Source organism: Gekko japonicus, unplaced genomic scaffold (genome assembly GCF_001447785.1).
Source record: "Gekko japonicus isolate JY-2015 unplaced genomic scaffold, Gekko_japonicus_V1.1 scaffold127, whole genome shotgun sequence".
In the NCBI taxonomy this organism is placed as follows: Eukaryota; Metazoa; Chordata; class Lepidosauria; order Squamata; family Gekkonidae; genus Gekko; species Gekko japonicus.
Window position 1 is genome coordinate 1768631 of NW_015170891.1, and position 25592 is coordinate 1794222.

At 48.9% G+C, this 25592-nt stretch overlaps 1 protein-coding gene across 2 annotated transcripts in view; it reads right to left on the reverse strand.

The window, feature by feature from the left end:
* The window catches only part of DAB2IP (DAB2 interacting protein), a 94300-nt gene that overhangs the window by 19858 nt on the left and 48850 nt on the right, over positions 1–25592 (reverse strand). For both annotated transcript variants that reach the window (XM_015418431.1, XM_015418430.1), the window contains exons 3-7: positions 19129–19227; positions 17180–17734; positions 3757–3901; positions 3240–3384; positions 131–367 (exon numbers count right to left, since the gene is read on the reverse strand). In XM_015418431.1, the coding sequence (XP_015273917.1) occupies positions 131–367; positions 3240–3384; positions 3757–3901; positions 17180–17734; positions 19129–19227 (1181 nt within the window). The remainder of the gene's footprint in view (positions 1–130; positions 368–3239; positions 3385–3756; positions 3902–17179; positions 17735–19128; positions 19228–25592) is intronic.

Here is a 25592-nt window from a genome sequence, read left to right on the forward strand (position 1 = left end):
CAGACTGATTTGCATAATGAGCACAGGTTGCATTACTTGCTCCTTTAAATACAAACAAACTCAGAGTGCGTGCTGAATTGCAAACACCGAGAAACGACGGACTGGCAAAGGGAGAGGTGAGAGGAGTTACTTGGCGAAGTTGGCCAGGTTCTGCGTGACCTTGGCAATGAGGGTCAAAGTGCGGGCCGTGCGATCGTCAGGATATTCCTGCAGCAGGTTGAAGAGAGACGGGGACATGATGGCCGGGCAGAGGAAGCGGAGGAACAAGGAGGCGCTGATTAGCCTCTCGCTGATGTCGGGGCGGCCACGGCTGCTGCACTCCTGCCGCCAGGAGGCAAAGACTTCCTTCAGCTCTCGCGGGAACACGCTGCAAATACAAGGAGGGGGGGTTAAGACAGGTGAGGGGTGCTCCCTGTCCAACGGGCCACCTGGGAGAAGGAGCGACTGCAGTGGGAAGGAAGCCCAGTCCCCTGGCACAAATAGGACAACCCCCCAACCGTCTCTGCTTTGGAATTAGGAATAGTGCTTTTGGCAGGGTAGACATTTTTCCAAAAGGCTCCCACTTAGTTTAAAAGATTAACTGTCTGGGCAGGTGGGAAGAGATCTCTCAATACAATGAAGCCAGAGAAGGGCTTAGTTTTAGAGCCCAAGACGGATTTCACTCAGCCGGCCATTTCTGCATAGGGAGCCCGATCTGTTAGCCCAGCTTCCTAGCAACCAGTTTCCTGGTGCTGGGTGGGGGGGGGGAGATCTGCTGACACCCCAGATCCTCCAGATGTCCAAATAATGCAGCAAATCAGGACAATTTCCGCTCATTGTAAAAATTGCCATCCAGCGAACAGCTCGACAGGCACTGCTGCTCCAGCTATTCATCACATTCTTTTATTCTGCGCTTCCTCCACACAGCTCTGGGGTCAACCTATGTGGGTACCCCCTCTCTCTCTCATTTTATCTTCACAACAACCCTGTAAGGCAGGTAAGGCTGGGACTGCATGACTCTGCTCCAAGGTTGCCTACTGAGACTCACAGCTGGGGGCAAGATTTGAACCTGGGGCTCCTGGTCCTGACCTGACAGTTTAACCATGTTGCCATGTAGGTCTTGGCGAGTGAACCAGCAAGCAGGTTCCCACAGCCAAGTTGCCACTCCAAACTCTCTCTCTGATCTGATATGAGAAAGCTCGCCTCAGCTGCAAATTCTTGGCAAGCAACTTCTCCTCAACTTCACCCCCCCAAAAAAAAACCCCCTGTGATATGGGTAGAAAACTGACCAGCCTTGCAGGGTTGTTGTACAGACACGGTAACAAATGCTGCAAGGACATTCAGGAATAGGATGGTATTTATATTATACAAGGGGGGGGGACCCGCGATACTCGCAGGAGAGGGGGACCGCCACACCTATGAGGAAGAGGAGGAAGCAGGAGGAGGAGGTAAGTCCCCCCCCTATCCCGCCGGTTCCCCATCTCCTCCACCCCCCTTCCACCCCCTGGCTCGATTTTCCCTTCCCCCTGCCCTGGAGCGCGCCCCCCCTCCAGAGGCTAGGTCTACCCACCCCTTCCCACTGCATTGGTAGACCTGGCCTCCGGAGTCCAGGTCTACTCACCCCTTCACACTACATTGGTAGACTTGGGCTCCGGAGTCCAGGTCTACCCACCCCTTCACACTACATTGGTAGACCTGGCCTCCGGAGTCCAGGTCTACCCACCCCTTCGCTCCCCGCTTCCCTCCCAAGCGGCGGAGGCTTTTTCTCCTCCCCTCCCCCCCGGCCCCGAGCCGAGGGCCCCCCCTCCCGGCTCGCCGCTTCCCTTCCAAGCGGCGGCGGCGGCAGCCTCGGCGGCTGGCACTTTCGGGGGGATCTAAACATCCCCCCGATTTTTTTTTCAGGATTTAGGATTTTTGTGGGGACTGCCCCACATGTGCACAAACCTCTCCCTCCCCCCCAAGTGCCCCCGATGTCCGGATTTAAGGATCCGCACAGAGGGGGACAGTTCACTATTAGATATATAGATTATTTATCTATAAACATTATTAAATGACTAGGTAATCAGCTTCCTGCCTCCCCAAGTGAGAAGTACAGCCCGGCAGCTGTTTTTTTCCTGCAGTTTCTTCTCTAGGCTATGCTGAGCCCTACCTTGTGGCAGCATGACAATATTGGGGGGGGGGAAGAACACACACACACACACACACACATGCAAGACAGCTGGCTCCCACTCGGCAGGATGTCACCAAGGATTTGCCCACTCCTCTTGTCACAGGGTGAAGGAGAAGAAAGTATCTTCCTGCCCTGGATGGGGGCCACACAGCAGTGCAGGTAAAAATCTCTGGAGGAGGCCCCGCTGTCCCTGGCTTTCCTAACCAGGGAAGTTGCCAACTCTCCACCATCCTCTGTTGCCAGTTTGGTGTAGCCAGTTTGGTGTCGTGGTTAAGTATGCAGACTCTAATCTGGGAGCACCGGGTTTGATTCCCCACTCCTCCACTTGCACCTGGCTGGATGACCTTGGGCAAGCTGTAGTTCTGATAAGAGCTGTCCTTGAAAAAAGAGCAGTTTCTGTCTGAGCTCTCTCAGCCCCACCTACCTCACAGGGTGTCTGTTGTGGGGAGGGGAAGGGAAAGGAGTTTGTAAGCCGCTCTGAGACACCTTTGGATAGCAAAGGGCGGGGTATAAATCCAATCTCTTCTTCTTCTCTTCTATGCCTACAACTACAGGATGATCTGCAGCTATCAGCAGATTATGTATTAACAGCCATACCGGCAAAAAAAGCCCTATTTACAAATCTGTGCACATAAAACGGCAGCAAAACAAGGCTCAAGAGCAGACCAGGCCATTCATTTCTGTCCGGCTGGCAACCCTACCTGCAGCCCCACCACTCCCCCTCGGACCACACCCACTTAGCATCATCTCTTCTCCCCTTTGGCCATGTTCCTTCTTTAAAGAAACGGATATAACATAGTCTTTGAGCATGGGCAGAGCGCCTTTGCTTCAACAATGTGAAACAGCAGCTTAAACTTAAACGGAGGCGCAAGGGCTACCTTCCAGGGTATAAGGGAGTTGGATATTTCTGCTGAGAGTTCAAGCCCTGCCCATACTCAGATGGCAACTTTTTTAACAGTTTAACCAAAAAAAATCCAGAATCATCAGATGCAAAGGGAGAAAAATCCTTCTGCTGTTATTATCATTATTATTATTTTTAAACTAGGTCATGGAGACACACAGAAGGCTCAAGACGATGTCGCATACTGACCAGTATGAGTTGATGATTTTGCAAAATGCCAGTTCGCAGCACATCTTCAGATTGCTTTGATGCTCCAGGAGATCTGAGGATGAGCATTTGCTAGGATCTACCTCACAATTCTCATCTGATTCATAGAGAGCCTTGATAAACTCGCCTGAAACATCAGAGGGTCAGAAAAACAAAAGACGCAGAAAGACCAGTTTTAGAAGGCTGAACGGTATGCATCATATTGCGGCTCTATTCAGTGCATTGGCTGTGGATCTGTTTCTGGACCACAACCAGGGAGCAGCTTTAGACTTTCCATATCGAACTAGATTTAGGATTACCTGAGCCCCACTGAGGCGCAGACAGGCCTCAAGCAGCTGCTGTTCGAAAGAAGATTCCCCCATGTAAAGAGGCAGTGTATTTCTGAATACCAAATGCTAGGGACCCAATGCTGGCTGAGATGAAACTCTGGCCTGATTCTGCACAGCAGTGCTTACGGCAGCAGAAGACCCCTGCAAGGAGTTAACTCCCCAGCACCTACCTAAGGCATCTTGCAAGTACTTCTGCCCCACCAGCTTGAGGTATTCCTCGATCGCCTTTGTGGCAAGGGTGTTCTCTCTGAAAATAAGGTGCTCATTTTCACCACAGCGGTCCACCTCAGACATCATGAGGTCCGTCAAGAAATCCTGAAGGGGGGGGAAGAAGAGGAGAGAGGGCAGTCAAGAACAGAATCTGTGGAAGAGTCCAGGCAGTTGATATAAAGTTGGCATTTAGCCAGTCAAACTTTTTTTTAAAAAAGACAAAACTCCCTTGGAGCGCTACTGAAATATTGCCAAAAGATAGTCAAATATTTGAAGCGTTAAATTACTAGGGCAAAAGTAATTATGTTAGTCACAGAAATGAATGCCTTCTAGAAGGCTCCAATACCTACTGGAAGCTCTGGAGAAGACAGCTGGGCTAGGATCACATCACAGACCTTTCTGCTCCCATAGTTAATGACATCAACACTTAGGACACGCAAAAGGATTTCTCACAGCACATAATTAACTTGCAGAACTCAGTGCCACCAGATGTATCAGTGAATTGAGAACTGGTCCCATCAATGACTATAAGTCACAACGGCTAAATGGAATGTTGGTTGCTAGGCATGTAAACAGATACAAGATGAGGGTGGACATTGGTGCAATGGCTGGTTTTGTTGTTGTTGTTCAGTCGCACAGTCGAGTCCGACTCTTCGCGACCCCATGGACCAGATCACGCCAGGCCTTCCTGTCTTCCGCTGTCCTCTGAAGTTGGCTCAATTTCATGTTCGTTGCATCTATGACACTGTCTAACCAAAGGCACAAAAGCCACTGTGGAAAGCAACTGAGTCACCCCTTATAAAGTCTTTAAGAAAAAGGTGTGGAGGGGTGTTCTCTCCTTTAGGCGCCTTCTAAAATCTCTCTTTCTCTGGAGGCCAGTTCACACATTGCAAAGTCCACATGGTAGGCATGTGGTTGTCACAAGGACTTGGGACCAGCGGAGCACCTGGAGTTCTGTGCAGAGAACTCAATCCATAGATGTGTGCCCCTCCCCCTGCCCTGTTCCCCTGACCCAAAACAACCACAGGGGGCCCATGCTTCGTCTTGCGCATATTTCTCCAGTGGAGCAGACAGTGGGAGCCTTGTCTGTGTCAGAGAGGAGAAAAGCTTAAGCTCTTTCCCCTGTATGCTGTGCTACCAATCCAAGTCAGACCCCTGCATGTGCCTGGGAACTGAGTTCCCAGTGTGGCATTCCAGGCTCATGTCTGTGGACAAGTCCGTGCATCCGTCACGTGAATTTTGCAACGTGTAAACTGGCTCTTCCGCCTCCAGTATGGTTTAAGAAAGTAGAAAGGAAGAAATATAGCATTACAATTTCTGGGTTGATGTTTTGCTAGAAGGCAGTCAGTCCATTTGATGAGCTAGAAACATTTGCACTCTCTCCCTGTTGCGTGCACACACTCTTGTTCTGGGCCATGCCTGTCGAAGAGCTCAGTCACTTGAACAACTTTTCTTCCTCCTTGTTTCTCCGTCAGTCACGCATCCCTTGGAGGCAGGCACTGGACCATGAGGACTACAGCGGCATCCGCCACAACCCTCCGACCGCCAGGAACCTGACTAGTTCTCAGAGGAGCGTCAGCAACAAGCAGCTTTTCAGCCTCTTGCACACATGGCATCAATCCAGAGGAGCGGCAGCCACCGCCACAGGCCCTGGGTCGCTCTGCCCTCCAAGCCAGCCATGTTCTCACTCCTGGCAGAAAACCCTCTATCTGACAAGACCAGCCAAGCCCTGGGTTCGAGCAGAAGCCATAAAACTCAATGTTCCCAAGATAATTAGTATGTTGGGGAAGTGACAGGAGAGACTTGCAGGCAGAGCCAAGGTCGGGCACTGCTAATTAAGAATCAGCGCCTCGTGTCAGCCCGAGCTGCTGATCGGAATTGAAACCTCCACGTGGGGAGGGGGTGAAGAGGCCTGGGCAGAGGAGGAGGTGGCAGCAGTGGGGGCTGCAGAGATGGCAGCGAAAGGAGGCCGGCAGGAAGGGCTGAAAGATGCAGTTTGCCCGATCAGGATGCAAGGAGGGAAACAAAGACCTGCTTTCCCTAGGAGGGATCTCAGCCCACCTGAATGGCAAGAGAACTGAGTTGGGAAGGGGTACTGTTCTTGCATTAAAAAAGATCAGTGCTCCTCACAAAGAAGAAGGGTGCATCTCCACGCTAAGCAAATGTGCCCCTGTTGCTCGCTGGCTCCTTCCTTCAACCTCCAGGCTACCCCCTTAAGCTTTCCCATCTCCTAGGATCCCTTTCCAGTCCTCAGCTATGAAACCACTGCCATTGCAAAGGCCTGTACTAGGTTTTCATCCCAGTGAAACTGACTGCTGTGTTTCCCCTTGCAGAAGCTGGAAGGCCGACAGCTCTTTTGCTTGAGAAGCTGGAACATTTGCAGACATTCCCTGCCCTCGTGGCTCCAGCTCAGCCCATCAGTGGCAAAGCTTTCACTCCAAAGGACCAAGGCAGGGAAAACATGATTTCATTGGTCCTAAATGCTGCAGTTCCAAGTTAACTGGGGGACAAATACTATTAGGTCACAGAGGACAACAGTAGGACATAATACCAAGCACCAATAAGGAGAGTCGCTTCCTGCGGAAGTTCAGGAAACTGAACTTAGACAGCTTTTAGGGCAGTGGGACTTCTCTGGAAGAGCTCCCTCTACTATTGGCCCAAATGTCCTTTTCCCCCTCTAAGGTCAAGTTCTTGTGGAGGGGCAAGTCTACAACTCTGACACACAAAACAAGCAATTATGCATGGTACTGATTGACAGTACCAGTCACAGTTACTGGCGAAACATCAGGTTCTACAATGCCAAGACCATGGCCACACATCCTGGAAAATCTACAGCAACTAAAGTACTGATTGACAGTTACCCCTTCACTGTGAAACCCTCCCTGATCAAATTTCTAGGAAGATGATATACTTTAAAAAAAACCCTACAAAAATAAATACAGTGGGCCCCGACCTGGATAGCCCAGGCAAGCCCGATCTTGTCAGATCTTGGAAGCGAAGCAGGACCGACCCTTGCCTGTACTTGGATGGGAGACCTCCTTGGAATACCAGCAATTGGGAGGTGGGGGCAGGCTTTATTCAGCCACCTCTCTGAATATCCTCCAGGCCCCCAAGTAGGGGTCAGTCAACAGAGGTTGCCATGACTTCCAGGGGCATGCACACGCATGCATGCACACACACACCAATATTCCCTCTAAGCTATGGAGTCCTGTAAGCAAAAATTCTACTTTGTGAGCTAGTGGCATTAAAGTTGTGAGCAAGTGATTTGGCTACTGCATAAATTAGTTTGCTCTGGAGCCATCCTTCCTGAATTAAGACAAAAATGCATAGCCAACGGCTAAAAAACTGTGAGCTAGCTCACACTAACTCAGCTTAGAGGAAACACTGACACACACACAGAGACATGAAAAATACAAAAAAAGAGGAAATAAATAAATACAGTACAAGTGTCATTTGTATTATTACTGGACAGCCTTCCTGAAGGAAGCGGGAAGGCTGGGACAGCTGAGCCTCCATTTGATTCACTGGTATGCACATCTGTCATTTCAGTTGTGAAACCAGAAGGCAGACCAGCACCCTCCCCTTGAACTCCCAGCGAGCTCTCTATTTCTAACCCGTCTGGCTTCACTCCTCACAGCTGACCGATGTGCAAATGCAGTAATCTCCCCACCCCCACCACAATAATGGGGTTTTATTTTAAAGCAAGCCCCATCACAGTTCCCAAGGTGAGCAGCAGCAGCGGCAGATGGCCACAGAGCTCTTGCACTTCTGTGGCCTGCCGGATTATTCACAGGCGCAAAGGAGAATGAAGAACTTTTTTGTCTCCACGGCTGCAGTTGGGGATGCACCAGGAAAGCTTGGGGGCAGAAGACAAGGGCATAGCAAAGTCCAATTCAGAAGCCAATCTCCCCGGCCCTTTCCCTTCCCCTCCCCAAGGACATGGCAAGCTGCACTGAATTGCCACTGCAGATCAAATGTCCAGTCTTCTTTGCCTTCCTCTGTCCCCCCATCCCTAGTTTTGAAAGGGGGGGGAAGAGGAGGGGGGAAAAGGAGGCCATCGTATTTCTAGGGCTGACTGCAGCCCTCAGGGGCTTAAATGGATTTGCACTGTTAGCAGATTTTATGAGTAGCGTTGCCATTAGTGCCAGAATGCATTATTAGCACTTAAAGTGGTGGAACGCTTTGCTTGCGCTGGCTGCGGCAGCCGCAGCTTCAGTCTTGCAGCTCGGAAGAGATTATCACATTCCTGGTGAAGGTAGGAAGGTGACCCCCCCCATCCCACTTTTTTATTCCTCTTGTTTTAGCAAATAAGTATTCACAGTGCTAGGTGCCTCTCCTACTCCATGCCCAGAGAAGTAAGAAGAACCTGGGCAGCCTTGGTTTCTTCCCACTCTCCTCTGCCACTACGACATTAGTGACAGCAGCCTGCACTAGAGAATAAGGATGCCCAGTTTGTGCTCTTGCTGGCAGGCACAGGCGAATCTCAGAAGTGCCATTCAGACCGCCAGTTAAGATCTGCCTCCCAAGTCCTGCTGGCTGGCCCTCGACCCCTGCCTGCAGAGGTAGGGTGGGTGGCAACTACAGACAGGGATTTTTCAGTGGTGGTACCCCTTCTTTGAAATGCCCTCTCTTTTAGACACCAGGCCAAGATTACCCAAGCTTTTAACTAAGGGGTTTTATTCTTCTACAGTGTTTTTTGTTTGCTTGTTCTAATTTTAGGACTGCTTAATTTTTTAAGGCTACTCAAGATTTGTTGTCTGCTGTTTTTATGACCCAGTTTGATTTTAATAATGTTGATAACTTTTGTTGTTGTTTTTATGGTTTTATGGTATTTTTATACTTGTGAGCCACCTTGAGCAGATCTTGGAAGTGGTGGCATATAAATTCTCTACCTTACATAAATTCCATTTCAACACAAACTGTGCCCAGAAAGGAGGTCCCATTCCCGAGCAAGACTAACTGGGCCATCCTGTGGATGCCAGAAGGACGTCTACCTTTAGGGAGTTCAGAGAGCTGATCAAGAAGATCGGCTTGCACCTTCTGAGTGCAAGAATGAAATACACCTTCTGTTTTACTCCAGAAAAGAATTACTCACCCTGCATATCGCATATGGAAAACGCTGGCCTATTATCTTGACTGTCAACGGAGAGCCTGGGAGGTCCTCCCCTCACACACACACACCCGCCCCCGCGCAGTCTCTCCAACTGACTGCAAATCTTCTGCATCCTCCCCTCCCATCACCATTCTGATGATTTACTCATACAGCCTTACCAGCATACCTGGTGCCTTCCAGGACCACAGAAGCAAAGCAGACAGATCCCTGCTTGGAGGAGCATATAAATGAATGTGAAATTACATAGAGAGACAAGCAAGGGGTGGAGGCATGCCAGCGCCACTTCACAAAGTCATTTGGGGGTATAGACTGAGGGACAAAGCTGAAGGTCTCTCAGAAGAGGTGGCCATTGCAGAGGGATTTCAAGGGAGAGAAGGGGTGCGGGAGAACAGAGGCGATGTGGGAATTAATCTGGCATAAGGAGCAGCAAGGGAGAAAGAGGTGGAGCCCCCCCCATTTATCTATTTAATTCATTTCTGCACTGTCTTTCTCCCTCATAGGGACTTGAAGTGGCTTACATCATTCTACACTACACTATGCAGTTTGGTGTAGTGGTTAAGTGTGCGGACTCTACTCTGGGAGAACTGGGTTTGATTCCCCACTCGTCCACTTGCACCTGCTGATGTGACCTTGGGTCAGTCACAAGCTCTGGCACAGCTGTCCTTGAAAAAGAGCAGTTTGTGTCAGAGTTCTCTCAGCCCCACCCACCTCACAGGGTGTCTGTTGTGGGGGGGGGGAGGGAAAGGAGTTTGTAAGCTGCTCTGAGACTCCAAGTGAAGGGTGGGGTATAAATCCAATCTCTTCTTCTTCTTCTTCTTCTTCCTCTCCTCCATTTTATCCTCACAGCAACCCTGTGAGGTAGGTTGGGCTGAGAGAGTGTTAGTGGTCCAAGATCATCCAGTGAACTTCCGTGGCGCGAGTGGGGATTCAAACCTGGGCCTCTCAGGTACTAGTCCGACACTCTTAGCCACTACTCCACCATGGCTCTTTAGTGCCTGAGTTTTGTCTTCTGTTATGAGACTGCAGAGGGCACTGTAACAATTCCTTTCACAGCTGAGCACTGGGATGTACTTGGCCACAAGTGCCTCCAGGCCTCAAGCTAGGAAAGAATGAGGCACAGCATTTACAAGAGGACATGCCTTTCAGTGCTGGAGTCCACATGCTTTTGTGTCGCCATGTCGGCTGAACAGAAGACGGATTACAGTTCTCCAGTAGACACCTGGCCAGTTTCAGATGGGTCAAGCACCCAGGGGATGCTGGGATTCTTGCTATGAATGCTGGACTTTGTGGACCTTTGTCTGATCCTGGAAGACACACCTCATGTCCTTAAGCAAGAGTTCAGAGTTGGGATAGCTTTAACTTACCTTCCTCATCCACTGAGGAACACTACCTGGTTTGGCTTCTGTTGAATCTTTACCCAGAGTGCAACCTAACATTAATCTCCATCTTGATTACTATAAAGACCATCTAATCTGATTAAGATCGCTACAAAAGGCTTATCCACAGAGCCTAGAAACACTTTTCTTCCCCACCACCTTCATCTTCCTATCTTGCCTGATGAAGAGTTCTGGGGAAAGCACAAAGAACAAGTTGTGATGGCCTTGGGAGAGATGGAAACCTTTGTTATATTGAGTATTTGGCATTACCTTTATGCGCTGTATTTGTATATTTAGATTTGTTATCTTACGTTTGGTATATGAATTTTGCAATTTACCGGGTTGAATACAGATATTTTAAAAAAGAGTTCTGGGGAAAAGCAAAAACTGGCACAGAACTTTGTGACGATTTGGTAGGTTCCAATAAAAAGGAGCTACTCTGCCACTAGGTCAGGCTGTGATTGGACAGCGGGGATTCTAGCAGAACAAAGGGAGCGCACGCAAAGCTGAAGTCACCTCTTTCTACCCCTGCCTAAGTGACTGGCCAGCAGATTGACTTTGAAATAATAAGGCTTCCTCTCACAGCAATCCCGATTAACAGGATTGACCTAACCTTAAAGAGGCTTTAACTGATAAACGTAATAAGATTAATCTGCATTTCAGGAGAAAAAAATAAGCCCAGCTTCCCATTGGAGGGGAGAGGAGAGGGGCACCTTCTGTGCTGTTCTGGGAACAGGATGGGTCATTCGCAGCAGAGATGGGTTACGAGCACATCTGTAGCAAGAATTTTCCAGCTGTTGCCCTCTCGGCAACAACCTCCATCTTGCTGCTAGGATCAACTGAAATATAATACTGTATTTACTTGAAAGGAAGACAATCCTGAATGTAAAGTGGCCTCCTTTGAAACATTACGCACACAAACAGAATTATTGGGCAAAAATGTAACTCGTGTGCAAATATAAAATGACTTTCCCCCCTTGCCTTTGGGTAAATGCTGTACAAATCATCCCTCTTCTGAATGGAACTAGCAAGGCAGGCCAGTAGCTGCTACTGCCCCTCACAAGACAACAATTCAGGCAGGCGCTGAGTCTCTTGGGACAGTCATTCTCAAACCATGCGCTGCAAGAGACTTGCTAAAGAGCCACAGGAAAAACCTGAATAAGTTAGACACCTGTGAGGCCAAAAAGCACCAATTCACGGAGGAGACTGCCCACTGCATCTCTGTGAGAGTTCCTGTATGCACTTGGAGCAGACTATACTGCCACCTCCCTTCTCACATTTGGATGCAACTAGATCATTTAGTCACTACCAATACAGAGGACGTGGCAGAATCATCCATCCTCAGAGGAAGGTAATTCATTGCCGTGTAAGTCACTGATCCTTCTCATCAAGGTGTACCTTTGTTCTTGGGTATCTCGTGCAGCTGACAGAAGGGCAAGCCTGATGCTGGGAAGCTCTTCCTCTTTAATCCTCTAAAAGTAGATCTGGGACAGCCAAAAGAAAGTCCTTTTCACACAGTGCAAGATTAACTTACACAACTTATGATTCCATAAATCAGTGGCAAAATTAACAAAGGCTGCGGTCACACACACTAAATAGTCCACTTTCAACCCACTTCCGGTGCACTTTCCAACTGGATTTTACTGTGTGAACTGGCAAGATCCAGTTGGAAAATGTGATGAAAGTGGATTATTTACTGTGTGTGACTGCAGCTATCCAGTCCCAAAAGACCTGATAATGATCTCAAAAGGGTTTTTTAAGGTACTAGATAAATCCAAGGGGGAAACAGAACACATGTCTATCCAGCTACTAGTCATAGCAGTTAAATGGAGCTTCCATACTCAGAAGCAGGATATCTTGGAATGCCAATTGCTGTTGGCTTCATGTCCTGCTTATGTGCATCTGACTGGTCACTGCTGGAAACAGGAAACTGGATTAGGTGGTCTGATCCAGCAAGATTATTGTAGGACCTCGAGCAGAGCCCCTCCCTTGTGGCTGAGAAATGGCTACCAATAGAGGACACCAAGACGCACAGCGCCTCCTGAGCTCCCTGAGGACAGAGGCCGCTTGAACGGCGCACTTGTGTGGAGCGGCACGGCTGCTCCTGGAATACAAATCACTGATAAGAAGCAAAATGGCTCTTCCAGGAATGCTCAGAATGGCCTCCTTGTGATACGAGACAACAGAGAGGGACACACACATACACGCACACTTATCTCCGGAGCTGCCACTCACTGTATCAGCATCCTCTTCAAACAACGTAATTACCGCCAGGAGGAGGGGGGAGCTCGTTTGCATGCCTGCGTGGACGTGTTGCATGCTCGTAAAATTGATTAAAGTCATAATTAGCTGGACTAACGGCTCTTATAAAATATATTATCAGATCCCTTGTCTCTTAGGGTGAATCGGTGGTGTGGGTGGGGAGGAGGAACCACAAGGCAGCTGCTGGGCTAGTCAAACCGGCAGCTTTTGAGATCTGAACAGCAAAGCAACCAACCTCCCTGCCTGGTGGGGGGGGGGCTGTTGTTGCTCTAAGTATTTGTACCCCTCTTTTCCTTGACTCAAAACTGCCACACTTGATAGTTGTTTTCTGTTGCCCCAGAAGGTCAGACCAGAACCAACCGGTTGAAATTAAATCAGAAGAGTTTCCGGCTAAACATTAGGAAGCACTTCCTGACAGTTAGAAGAAGAGATTGGATTTATACCCCACCCTTCACTCGGCGTCTCAGAGCGGCTTACAAACTCCTTTCCCTTCCCCCTCCCCACAACAGACACCCTGTGAGGGAGGTGGGGCTGAGAGAGCTCTTTCCAGAACTGCCCTTTCAAGGACAGCTCTGACAGAACTATGGCTTTCCCAAGGTCATCCAGCAGCTGCAGTTCCTCAGTGGAACAGGGTTCCTCAGGAGGTGGTAGGCTCTCCTTCTTTGGAGGTTTTCAAACAGAGGCTAGATGGCCATCTGACAGCAATGCTGATTCTGTGAACTTGGGCAGATTGTGAGAGGGAGGGCAAGAAGGGTTGCATCCATGCTTAGTTCTTGTGGCCCTTTCTTACATGCCCAGGGAAATGCTGATCGCCACTTTGTGGTCAGGAAGCAATTGTTCTCCAGGCCAGTTTGCCTGGAGATCCTGGAGGTGGGTTTTTTTTGGTCATCTTCTGGACGTGAAACGCAGGTAACTGGGGGTGGGGAGGTACTTGTGAATTTCCTGCATTGTGCAGGGGGTAGGACTAGATGACCCTGGAGGTCCCTTCCAACTGTATGATCCTATAGCCAATGACCCCCCCCCCACACACACACACAATACTGCTGGCACCCATTCCTGGGAGTCCTGAGAGACCCAGAGAGGGGTCATGCAACCACTGTAAGTTAGCACAGAGGCTAGGCTGAAGCAGCATGTTCAGCAACAGGAGTGGAATTTGTAACCCAGGTGGATGTGGAATAACTGCACAAGCCACAGATCCCACTGAAGGAGAAGTGTGTGTGCACGCAAATGCACACACGCTTATGCTTAGCCCGACCAACCTGTAGCTTTCCCCCTGTGACCTTCTTCCCTCTTGCTTTTCTTTTCTAAATGAGGTCCGCAATCTAGAGTTCTAGCTGGCTTTTCAAGAAAGCACAGGGTAGGTTGAATCGCCACCTCTTGCCTGCTGTTTCTCTGCAGTCAATTATCACACACCCTTCCCTGCACTGTTTCTTTCTAGCTCTTTGACTGCAGCCCTGGCCTTGCCACTAATTGCACACTTCTAGCTCTGCAAATGAGCTGTGAACCAGGAAGGTGGTTTGAATCCCACCAAGGCTACAAACTTGACAGGGGCCTTACCTAAGTCACTGTCCTTCTAGCCTTAGCCTCCAAACTGCAATAAAAGACAACTGTACTGGCCTACCTCACAGGTCAGTTGCAAGGATAACCAGGTGAAGTGCGTGAAAGACTTTGAGCACAGGGACCCTTCAGCAAACCCCACATTCTAAGCTCGCTCGCTGGCTCACCCAAAAGACTGCAACTGAAGTATCCACCAGGGTTACTTGTGCCTTGAGCCAGACCTGGCTCCACAAAACCCAGGGAGCTCCACGGCAGCAGAGGCTTTGCTCCCACGTGCAGAGCCCTCCTCCGAGGCAAGCCCAAGGACCATGTGGCCAAGTCAGGCATCTGGCTGAGTTTTCAGGCCCTGACTCCCCCTTGCTATCACAAGTTTAACTGAGGCTTAGCTGCAGGAACAGTTTTGAATTGTAGGGCCTCGAAGCAGTGTTCCCTCTAAGCTGAGTTAGTGTGAGCTAGCTCACAGTTTTTTAGCCTCCAGCTCACACATTTTTGTCTTAGCTCAGGAAGGATGGCTCCAGAGCAAACTAATTTATGCAGTAGCCAAATCGCTCGCTCACAACTTTAATACCAGTAGCTCACAAAGTAGAATTTTTGCTCACAAGACTCCACTGCTTAGAGGGAACACTGCCTCGAAGCCATTAAACAGGAAGCAATGCCAAAGACATCTGTGCATGCACAGAGTGCTCTTCCTTTTTTCATCTCTCTCTCTCTCTCTCTCTCTCTCACACACACACACACACACAATCTTTTCAAATTGGAGGGGAAAGGGCTTTCTGGATCATAAAGCACAAATTCCAGGCTACTAGAATCCCTGGCACTGCCATTTTTCAAAAATAAACACCTGAACACCAATGTAATTGAATCTGTTCAGTGTCTAAACTACATCAAGTTAAATACTCTGCAAGGGGCTTAGGGCCTCAAACTGGGATTCTGGGCACCTTTCACCATTGGGGCACCCTGCAAGGAGAGGAAACTGCACTGTACACTGCAGCAGCACCACCACCACCACCAGAGGTGGCCATAGGTTGGTAGTACAGCTACCAACTATCTGACTACAGCAAGCAGCCCTACTCTGCCTTCGTTCCTTATTCTGAGCAAGTTGTCATCAGGGACTGAATGAGCTACTTTCAGGGCTGTCCATATTTCAGGGCTGAACGGGTTGCTTAGCCCATCCAGTAACTGGGTCGGGAAGATACTGCTCCTGGGAAAGGATCACTTTGAGCTGAAGAAGACCACACAGACACCAGATAACTCTCCAGATGACAGCTCCCTCCGTCTCTCCCCCCTCTTCCACATCTCTCCCTAATTGATGCTTTAATATACAATACAACCCGTCTTGATCTCTAGGGCTAAACATGGACCAGAGAGGTCATGCGATGCAATGCAATGCAATGCAGTCAGATCCTGAGTATGTAAAAAAACCTGCCTGCCAAGACTTTCAGACAAAAGCATTTCATTGGGACACAACTGCACTTTGCAGAATATGCTGCCCCTTCGTGACTCACAGGAATGTAGCCCCATCCCCCAAGATCAGTGTGTGGAGTATAGTCTAGAGCAGGGGTGTCGAACTCATTTGTTATGAGGGCCAGATCTGACATAAATGAGACCTTGTTGGACCAGGCCATGTGTGTTATAAAATGTAATGCCAGGTAGCGGAGATATAAACTTACACAAAGATTTTTTTTAACTTAAAATAAAAATAAAAACATGCTGAAAACATTAGCTCTGTAAGCTGCAAACCTACTTTTGAGTTATTGACATTCACCACAGAAATCTCATGCTCAGAGTTCTGAGTCTAGGACCCAGGTTAAAACATGAAATGGCTGAGTGATTAAGAGAGTCTGGCGAAGCAAGCTATGATGCAGCAGCAGAACTGGAAGCAGGAGATGGCCAGTTCCACTGTGGGCCTGATGAAGCCCCCCGGAGGCCTGATCCGGCCCCAGGGCTGCATGTTTGACACCCCTGGTCTAGAGTGTCAGACTAGGACGGGGGAGACCAAGGGTTTTTTTTTAAAAAAACCCTCCACTAAGCCACGAAACATGTTAGATGACCCTTGGATCAGTTTCTCAGTCACCCTAGCCTACCTCACAGGGCTGTAGTGAACGTAAAACTGAGGAAAGGAGAGTCATGTATGTACTCTGAGCTTTCTGGAGGAAGGGTGGGAAAAAATGAGGTGGATATACAATTGAGAAATGAAAACAGAAATCATAAAACATCTGTTTAAGTTTAAACTCTTCTGGTATGCTTTGTTCTGTTCCAGATTCAGAATCACCACAGACTTTTCAAATTAAGACAGGTTTCCAAATAACCACTTGCTTGATGGGTGCGGATGAGTAAATACTGCTTCCAAGTGAACAGAAACTTGGTTTCTTATGGGCCATAAATGACAGCCCGTGAGCTACTAAGTTTTGTAGATGCTAGCCTGATCCAACAGCTCCAAGATGTTTTGCTATATCTACCCTATTTGTACTAATAAAGTGATCTGGATTCAAAGTAGCCCCCAATGAAGTTGACGTGCAACTGATTCAGGACAGACAGAAGGAAATACTACTTTACTTGATGAGTAATGCAACCTCCAGGGTATGTAGTGATGACTATGAGCGTCAAAAGCTTTAAAAGGGGGTTAGCCGTAGAGAGTAATAAGAAGAATGTATTGTCATGTAGCAGCTAACTCACGGTGACCCCATCCACGGGGTGTTTCAGGCAAGAGAGAAACGGAGGTGGTTTGCCATTGCCTTCCTCTGCATAACAACCCCAGGTTTCCTTGGTGGTTTCCCATCCAAAGACTGGCCATGGCCAACCCTGCTTAGCTCCCAAAGGGAACCTCTTATTCAGAGGCAGTGAACCTTTGAATATCTGCCAGAGGGCCTTGGCTTCTGTGTTTCTCCAGGGCAACTGGTTGGCCATTGTGTGAACAAGATGCTGGATGGGATGGACCACTGTTCTGATCCAGCAGGATTCTTCTTATGTAGCTACAGGAATTAGTCTGGCTCATGGTCCAAGATCAATAGGCCAGCCCTATCAATGTGGCTAGCTGAGTTGGTCAAAGCTGTACGGGAAACAGGAAGGGCTTACCTTGGCCTTTCCAGTGCTTTGTAGGATGTGGACCAAAGCTGAGGCCATCTCTTCCTTGTTCTTCACACTCAACACTGGCTCCAGGACTGAGCAGAGAGCCAGGTAGTTGTTGGTGATGTACTCTGCAAACTCCTTGTACATCTCCATGGGAAGGATGCTCATGCTTTGGTAGCGCGATTTGATGCGGATCATGGGTCCCCCAGATTTGCCCTTACTGGGGTTAGGCGTGACCACAGGGTACCACTTCTCAACAAACTGCCGTCCTGTGACAGAGCCTGCTGGGATGTTGACCAGCCCAATGAAGTTGGTCTTGTCTTTCTTCTTCTTCTTGTCCGTCTCTTTGTACAAATGGATGGTGATGCTCCGCAGCGATGGGAGGTTGTTGAACTCAAAGTGCTCCCCCCAAAAGACATTGTCCGTTTTCAACTTGCATGTTGTCCGTGCATAGAGAACCTCATCCAAGCACAGTTCGCATAAGTACTTCTTCTTGGCTGGTACGTCTTTCGCTTCAATAATCCATAGCTTGAGCATGTTCTCGACTCGCCTGCTATTGTCCTACAAAAGAGACGCACACAAAACAACAAAAGGTCAGGAAGGAGGAGGGGGAAGCAATTACACACAGCAAAAATGGAGGAACAGCTTAATTGTTGGAATGCGTTAGAACAGAACCGATTCTTAATTATGTTTTTACTTTAAGGAAATTACCAGCTCATGGGAATTTGCATAATAACCCCTGCTTATGTTCATTTTCCAAATATCACGGTGCTTTCTCATCTCACCAGTAGGAATTAGAAGAGAAAGAAGCTGATAACACACACACACACACACACACCTACTTTAAAAACAGCACCATTTCCAATTTGGCTGCCAGAGTAGTCTAAAAATGAAAGCAGAAAAACCGTAGCAGGACAGAAAAACTGTAGCAGGAATGAGTACAGCAACAGAAGCTGCTCCAGAAGTCCTGCGCCCCCATAGACTTCCCCTTGCTAGATTTTAGCAATGGAACAGAAAAACATGTTCTCCTCTCACAATGCACTAGGAACAGGAAAGCTGCAGTGACAGTTAGTCTCGTGTGTGGCAGAAATGCAGCCAGCTCTGGGGTGGGAATGCAGTTCAAAAACTACACAACAATATTCCCATTGGGGAAACTGGAAAAGGAGCAGTGATTCCTACAGACAGGGGAAATCTCACTTCAGATGACGGCTCAGTGGTCAAAATACCTGCTTCCTATGCACACGGTCTCTCTCTAGCTGAAGGATTTCAGATAATTTTTCCCTGACTGACATCCCTGGAGAACTGCTGCTAGTCAGAGCAAACAATACTGAGCTAGAGGAATCAATAGTTGGACTCATTGTGAGGGAGCTTCATATATATGTGAGATGTGTGAAAGCCAATATGGCGGCCAGGGTAGAGGAGTCATCCTGTGCAACAGGAAGTCACCCCAGGACTTAGTGTTCCGAGTTACCATCCAATATGCTATGTGGGAAACACGTTTGTGTGAAAATTCATTTACAGATCGATTTCAGATCATGTTCTTTCCACAGGATTGAAAGTAGTTGTTTTTGCATCTAGTTCTTTCATCTCGCTGCCCCTCTTCTCAAACAGCTTGCACAAATTTTGGAAACCAACAGAAAAACCTGGAAAACCAGCTGTCCCCGAACAAATGTGAAAGGAGAATCCACACCATGAACAGAGATCCCTTTTTCAAACTGACATTGATTCCTGTGTGAAAAGAACTCTGTTTTCGGTCTATTTCTTTAAACTGAATTCATGTGCCATAACACTGATATCCCTGCATTTCCCTCCTAGAAAGAAGGCACCATCTCAGGAAAATACAGAGAATCAGATGTTTCACTGGAGGAAAACACAATATGCTTCTTGCTCTTAACAGGGGAAGACCAGCAGCCTCAGGCAGCCCAGAAAGGTGGCTGACACACCCCCCCCGCTACCTTGTTGGGATGCACAGCTCTCCGCAGGTTCTCCATCCATTTGTCCCGTTCTGCAGCAGATCGGCATGAGAAGCATTTGCTACCTGATGCAGTCGTCACCTGGAAAAGAAGGGGACGGGGATCGTTTCTGACAAGCAGAGCCAGCCTTATGGTTTCTGTAGCCCAGCACAAGAGACGGGAGCCTTCTGGTGAAAACAGAAATGGATCCAAACCTAGTCTCTTACCACAGTATTCTGCTCCTGACCTGACAGCAGCCAACCAGCTGCGCATAGGAAGGTCACAAGAAAGGAAAGGTCTACAAAACTGATTGTGTCTCTGGATACAGAGGTTCTGTTCATATCTCCAGGGGACAGCAATCCATCATGCTTGCAGCACCCACGAAGTCCTGGATCAGAAACAGAATGTTGCAACAGTCCAGCGCCTGACCCGACCCAGGAAGGCCAGAGTCTCAAACGTCCAGCTTTTCGCCTTTTGGCGGGGAAGCAGGAGGAGGGCATCCATACATGTTGGAAGAAATTGGTAAAAAGGAGTAGGAGAGAACTTTGGCTGCTACAGCCCAACCACCAGCACACTGAAGAGCTTGTGGCGTTTGGCGGGGAAGCAGGAGGAGGGCATCCATACATGTTGGAAGAAATTGGTAAAAAGGAGTAGGAGAGAACTTTGGCTGCTACAGCCCAACCACCAGCACACTGAAGAGCTTGTGGCAATTTCATAGTGAGAACCCACACTGTTTGCAAAAAAGCATGATGCTTCCCCAGTGCGTACGCCAGATTCTTTAATCCCCGCTATCACCTCTGCTCAGGGAGGTTTTGCTTGGTCACTATCACATTTTAGTCAAAGCGCCACCCTATTCCTGCTTCCCTTGGTCCACTAGAAACAGCCTGTCCTGTCCTGTATGAGGATGCCCAGGCAACAGAGCAACGAAGAACAACCAACAAGAAAGGTGCAGGTCTGCCTACATCACCTGCCAAGGTGGTCTCAAATGAGCCCCGCTCCTTAGATACTCTGTGAAAACCCACAGTCCCAAGAGGAAAACAATTTTCCTCCTCTTTTGCTTACCTACATGTGAAAATGGTGACCACAGCAATAGAAAGAACTAGCACTACATTTTTGGGAACTAACCTCAGTTTGCCTCAGCACCTTATGATTTTGCCTCAGTCAGCCATTTCAGCTCAACAGACTTTCTGAAGGAGAGGCCAAGGCCCAACCTGACAGAGGCCCAACTCTTTCCTTATCCTACTGGGGCTGGAAACATGAAACTTGTTCAACGAATGGCCAAAATGCAGCAAAGGAAGAGGAAGAAGAGATTGGATTTATACCCTGCCTTTCACTACCCGAAGGAGTCTCAGAGCAGCTTACAATTTACTTCCCTTCCTCTCCCCACAACAGATATTCTTGTGAGGTAGGTGGGGCTGAGAGAGCTCTTTTGAGGACTGCTCATGAGAGAACAGCTCTGAAAGAACTTGTAACTGACTCAAGGTCACACCAGCAGCTGCATGTGGAGGAGTGGGGAATCAAACCCGGTTCTTCCAGATTAGAGTCCATGCTGTTAACTAGAAGTGTGCAAAAATAAAAATTAAAAAAAAATTCGGCCGATTTGGTTTCCACCGAATCCGGCAGAATCAATTTCGGCTAGCAGTAAGACTCCTGCATGTCAGTTTCGTCAGTATTCCAGAGTCTTTCTGCCAGCCGAATGTCAATTTCAGCCCCATTATATCCTATGGGCCATTGAAGTCAATGGTGAAAACATAGGGTATATTCTGGGGGCTGGAGGGGAGGGGGTTTGAAGAAGAGGCTCCAAACTCGCAGGGTAGCTGCTGGAGTCTCTCCCCAAGATACCCACCAGGTTTCAAAAACATTGGACCAGGGGGTCCAGTTCTACAGGCCCCCAAACAGGTTGCCCCATCTCTTCCATTGGTTCCAATGGGGAAACCTAGCCAGCAGCACTTAAGGCAGGCAAGCAGGCAGCACCCAGCAGTCAGACTCTCCCAGAGAATCTCAGGGAAAGTGAACTGTCTTGGGAGGTGCTTGTTTGCCATGAGAACAAGTGGCACACTCCAGAACAAGTGGCACTGTGGCAGTGCAAGCATGCCACAGTGCCACACAGAAACCCCAAAAGACCGACAGGAACAACATTTATACAATTTATATAAATTGATGGTGCAACCAGAAGTCCAGGGATGTAGCAAGCCAGGGTAGAGTTGGGTAGAGTTAACTCTCTCTCCCCCCTCCCAAGCAAGGAAGGTGGTGTGCAAAGCAACACCACCAACCTTGCAGGCTGCACATGCATATAGCAATTGGCTGAAACTGGCTCCCCCCCCGTTGGTCTTTTGGAGGTTCTGTGTGGCACTGTGGCATGCTTGCGCTGCCACAGTGTCACTTGTTCTGGAGTGTGCCACTTGTTCTCATGGCAAACAAGCACCTCTGGGAGAGTCTGACTGCTGCCTGCTTGCCTGCCTTAAGTGCTGCTGGCTGAGTTTCCCCATTGGAAACAATGGAGGTAATGAGGGCAACCTGTTTGGGGGCCCATAGAATTGGACCCCCTGGTCCAATGGTTTTGAAACTTGGTGGGTATCTTGGGGGGAGACTCCAGCAGCTACCCTGCGAGTTTGGAGCCTCGTCTTCAAACCCCCTCCCCTCCAGCCCCCAGAATATACCCTATGTTTTCACCATTGACTTCAATGGCCCATAGGATATAATGGGGCCGAATTGCCGCCGAATTTTGGCAGCAATTCAGCAGCAAGCCGATTCAGATCAGAGAATCTGAATTGGTCCGCAGCAGCCCGAAAGGGGCCCGAATGGGCCATTTTCCCTACTCTTAACCACTACACCAAACTGGCTCTCAACAGGAGGTCTGGTGAGGCCTGACTCTTCCTCTTCTGCACACTCCAGAAGGTGAATTTGTGTTTATAAGAGAACAAGGACTCAGCTAAGATGGTTCATTTTCTTTCTGCAGAGCTGAATCTAAAGATAGGTCTTTTTTCTAAGGTCTATTTTGCTTTCAGTTATTTATACCCAACTTAGCTCCCCAGTGGGAACCTGAAGTGGCTTACAAGATCATTTTCCCTTCCTTCATTTCATACACAGAACAGCCAACCTGTAAGAAGCAGATTAGACTGAAACTGGCTGATCGAAGACCACTCATCACGACAGAGTGGGGATTTGAACACGAGTTTCCCAGACCCTTAGTCCAGCACTCTTAACAACTGCTCCATGCTGGTTCTCAACCCATCCAGCACTCAGGAAGAGCTGCCACCACTTGGCTTTCCAGCAGACTCCAGAGGGGCTTTGACAGATGGCTCTGATCCAGCACTTAGCTGAGCCCCTGTTCTATGCGTGCCACGGAGAGTCTCCTCCAGAAATAATGGAATCATTTGCTCTTCTGCACTGTACATGAAAAGGGTCTTGGCAGCACCTGCTGGGCTTTCCTATCCATTAGGTGCCTCCTGAGGTTCTGTTGGACTGAAGGTCTTGTGCTTGCTGGCCATCGACTGCAGCCTCCACCTCCCCACATCCCAGGCACACAGTTTTCAGCAAACACGTCCAAAGTAGAAGATACCCGTTTTGATACAAGCCCAGCAGCCGAAGTGTTCCCTCTAAGCTGTGGAGTCTTGTGAGCAAAAATTCTACTTTGTGAGCTACTGGCATTAAAGTTGTGAGTGAGCGATTTTGCCGCCGCGTAAATTAGTTTGCTCTGGAGCCATCCTTCCTGTGCTGAGACAAAAATGTGTGAGCCGGAGGCTAAAAAACTGTGAGCTAGCTCACACTAACTCAGCTTAGAGAAGAGGAGAAGAGATTGGATTTATACCCCGCCCTTCACTTGGAGTCTCAGAGCGGCTTACAAACTCCTTTCCCCTCCCCTCCCCACAACAGACACCCTGTGAGGTGGGTGGGGCTGAGAGAACCCTGACACAAACTGCTCTTTTTCAAGGACAGCTGTGCCAGAGCTTGTGACTGACCCAAGGCCACATCAGCAGGTGCATGTGAAGGAGTGGGGAATCAAACCCGGTTCTCCCAGATTAGAGTCTGTGCACTTAACCCACTACACCAAACTGGCTTAGAGGGAACACTGCCCAGCACAGAGGTGCATCTCCCCCTCTTCTATAGATAACCTCCCCAGCATGCAGAAAACATTTAAAGAGGCTATTTCCTCACTAGGATGCTAGGCTGTTTTAATCTCAGCCTCCCCCTTGCCCCCAGTGCCCTTTAAGATTAGCCATAAACGGACACCCCCAGAGAGCTGCAGGTGCATCTGTGGCCTACATCTGAGCAACAGGCAGCCTCATGCTCTCCTTGCCTGGCATCCCACTGACCCATCACCTCAATGATGTGCCTCTGATAGAGCCCCACAGAATTGCCTTGACTCTTCCTATGAACATTTTGGTGGGATTGTTTGTGTGGGATGGCTTGGCTTCCCTGATCTCATGAAAACCACGTGGTGGGTGAGGTCAGACGGTGTGCTGAGAGCGGGTTAAACTGCTCCGGTTCTGACCGGATTATATTTGATCTGGAAAATCGCGATCACACTTACCTCCCTTATCCTGCCTCACTGTGCAGTCACGTCGCTCCCCGGCATCTACACTACTGACGCGCGGGAGCGTGTGTCGGCGGGTTTTTAATTTTTTCTCAGTTTGCACATGCACATAGGCGCCCCCCCGTAGAATGGGGGGGGCGAAACTACCATGGTGCATGTGCAGATTCACCAGGGCGAATCAATCCAACCCCTCCAACAAAAGACTTCCCTTTACACATTTGACCCGAAAATGGCCTCCGTGAGATCCTGAACTCAGCGAAACTCTAAAGTGACCGTTTAAATGTCAGTTTTCTAAACACGGTAGCGGAGCTCCGCCTATGCGCGCACTGCTGATGCTAAAAAAAAAAGGTGGGCGAAAAGCCTCGGGCAGCTTTCGAGCGGAGAGGGGGTTTAAACCGGAAGTGGCTCGACACCGCAGGGGCTATCACACAGGGGGGAAATGTGGCTTTAAATGGGAGAGCTGACAAAACACCACTTTGGGACCTGGTAACAAAATACTCTGGGTTAAAGCAGTTTTGAGTCGGAAACCAAAGGCTGGGGACAGGAGGCAGATGTTGACTGTGTGATCGTGCAGATAAAATCCGTTTCTGAAGCGTGAGGAAAGCTGATTAAACAGCCTGTCTGAGCCAGAAAGCAATGGCTGGGCTGGGGACGGGAGGCAGATGTTGACTGTGTGATCGTGCAGATAAAATCCGTTTCTGAAGCGTGATGAAAGCTGATCAAACAGCCCGTCTAAACGCACCCGGTGTTTGTTTTAACTTAAAGACCATCTAGAAATTCAGCAAATCATGACCATTAGCTTGGGCCTGTTTGGGTGAATGGCTTGAGTGGCACAACTTACTAATTTCCGCCAGTACCTGTGGGAAGACTCAGCAGTACTACTGAGGTGGGCCCATCATTCGTGCCCTCATCCCTGCCTGTGATGACCTTAAGACAAAGACTGCTCAGAGCTCAGTTGCCGACACAAGGGAGAAGGTGAACTTCTGAGGGTTACAAAGACAGGCATAAGGTCTGCAGAGCAGTGGGGCTACTGAGGAAGTGGCCTCACTTGAGATCAGTCCAAATGCGTGCCTAGAAAATGGGTGGGTGGGACGACGACGAAGGCAGCATTTGATTTGCTAGCTTATGTGTCAGTTACTTCAGCTGACAGGAAGGTGAACTCACCTTGGATCTCAAGGACCTGTTGGGAACTCACATTTTATATTATGTCTTCCTTCACCGCAATACAGGTGGAATGAAATGCCAATGGTGGCAGCGTGGGCAGGGAGGATGCTGCGGGCTTCTAACCAGTCTTGGGGACTTGGCAAAACACCTGATCACTCACTGGAGCCAGCCCTGCAGGCCCACAAATGGGAAAGGCTGTAGTCAAAACTGATTTTTTTAAAAATAATAATAATAATAATAAAGGTGCGTGGGGGAACGGTATTAATCTACCAGGGCAAAATTCAATTAGTGGGGAAAAAAATCATTAGTTTTTCAAATTTAACTCATTTTCACTCATTATCCACATTGCATGGCTGGGTGGCTCCCTCCGCCAGGCAAAATTATCCTGCAATTTGAGGTGCCGAGAGAAATCAGAGCTCCTGCTGTGCTAGGTGCACAGGAGGGAGGGCGCTGTGGCTGCAACAAGCTGACCTACTTATTTGTATGCAGGGTCCAAGTTCTCCCAAGGACACAGGGGGATGGGGGGGTGGGGAGGAGGATGCCAGGCAATGCCATGATGTCATCCCCCCCCCCCGAACGGAGTCACGTGCTCTCCTCCTCTCAGGAAAAGATGGCAGGAGGCCAAAAGGGATGGGGGCGAAGCTGGCTTTGCAGAAAGGAGCACGTTACAGGGCACAGGCTGACTTGTGTGGACCTTCCTAGGGCACATGGTACAAGGCGGTGCAGAAAATGGCTGCCATGTGGAAGCCACCTTGAACCGGGAGCA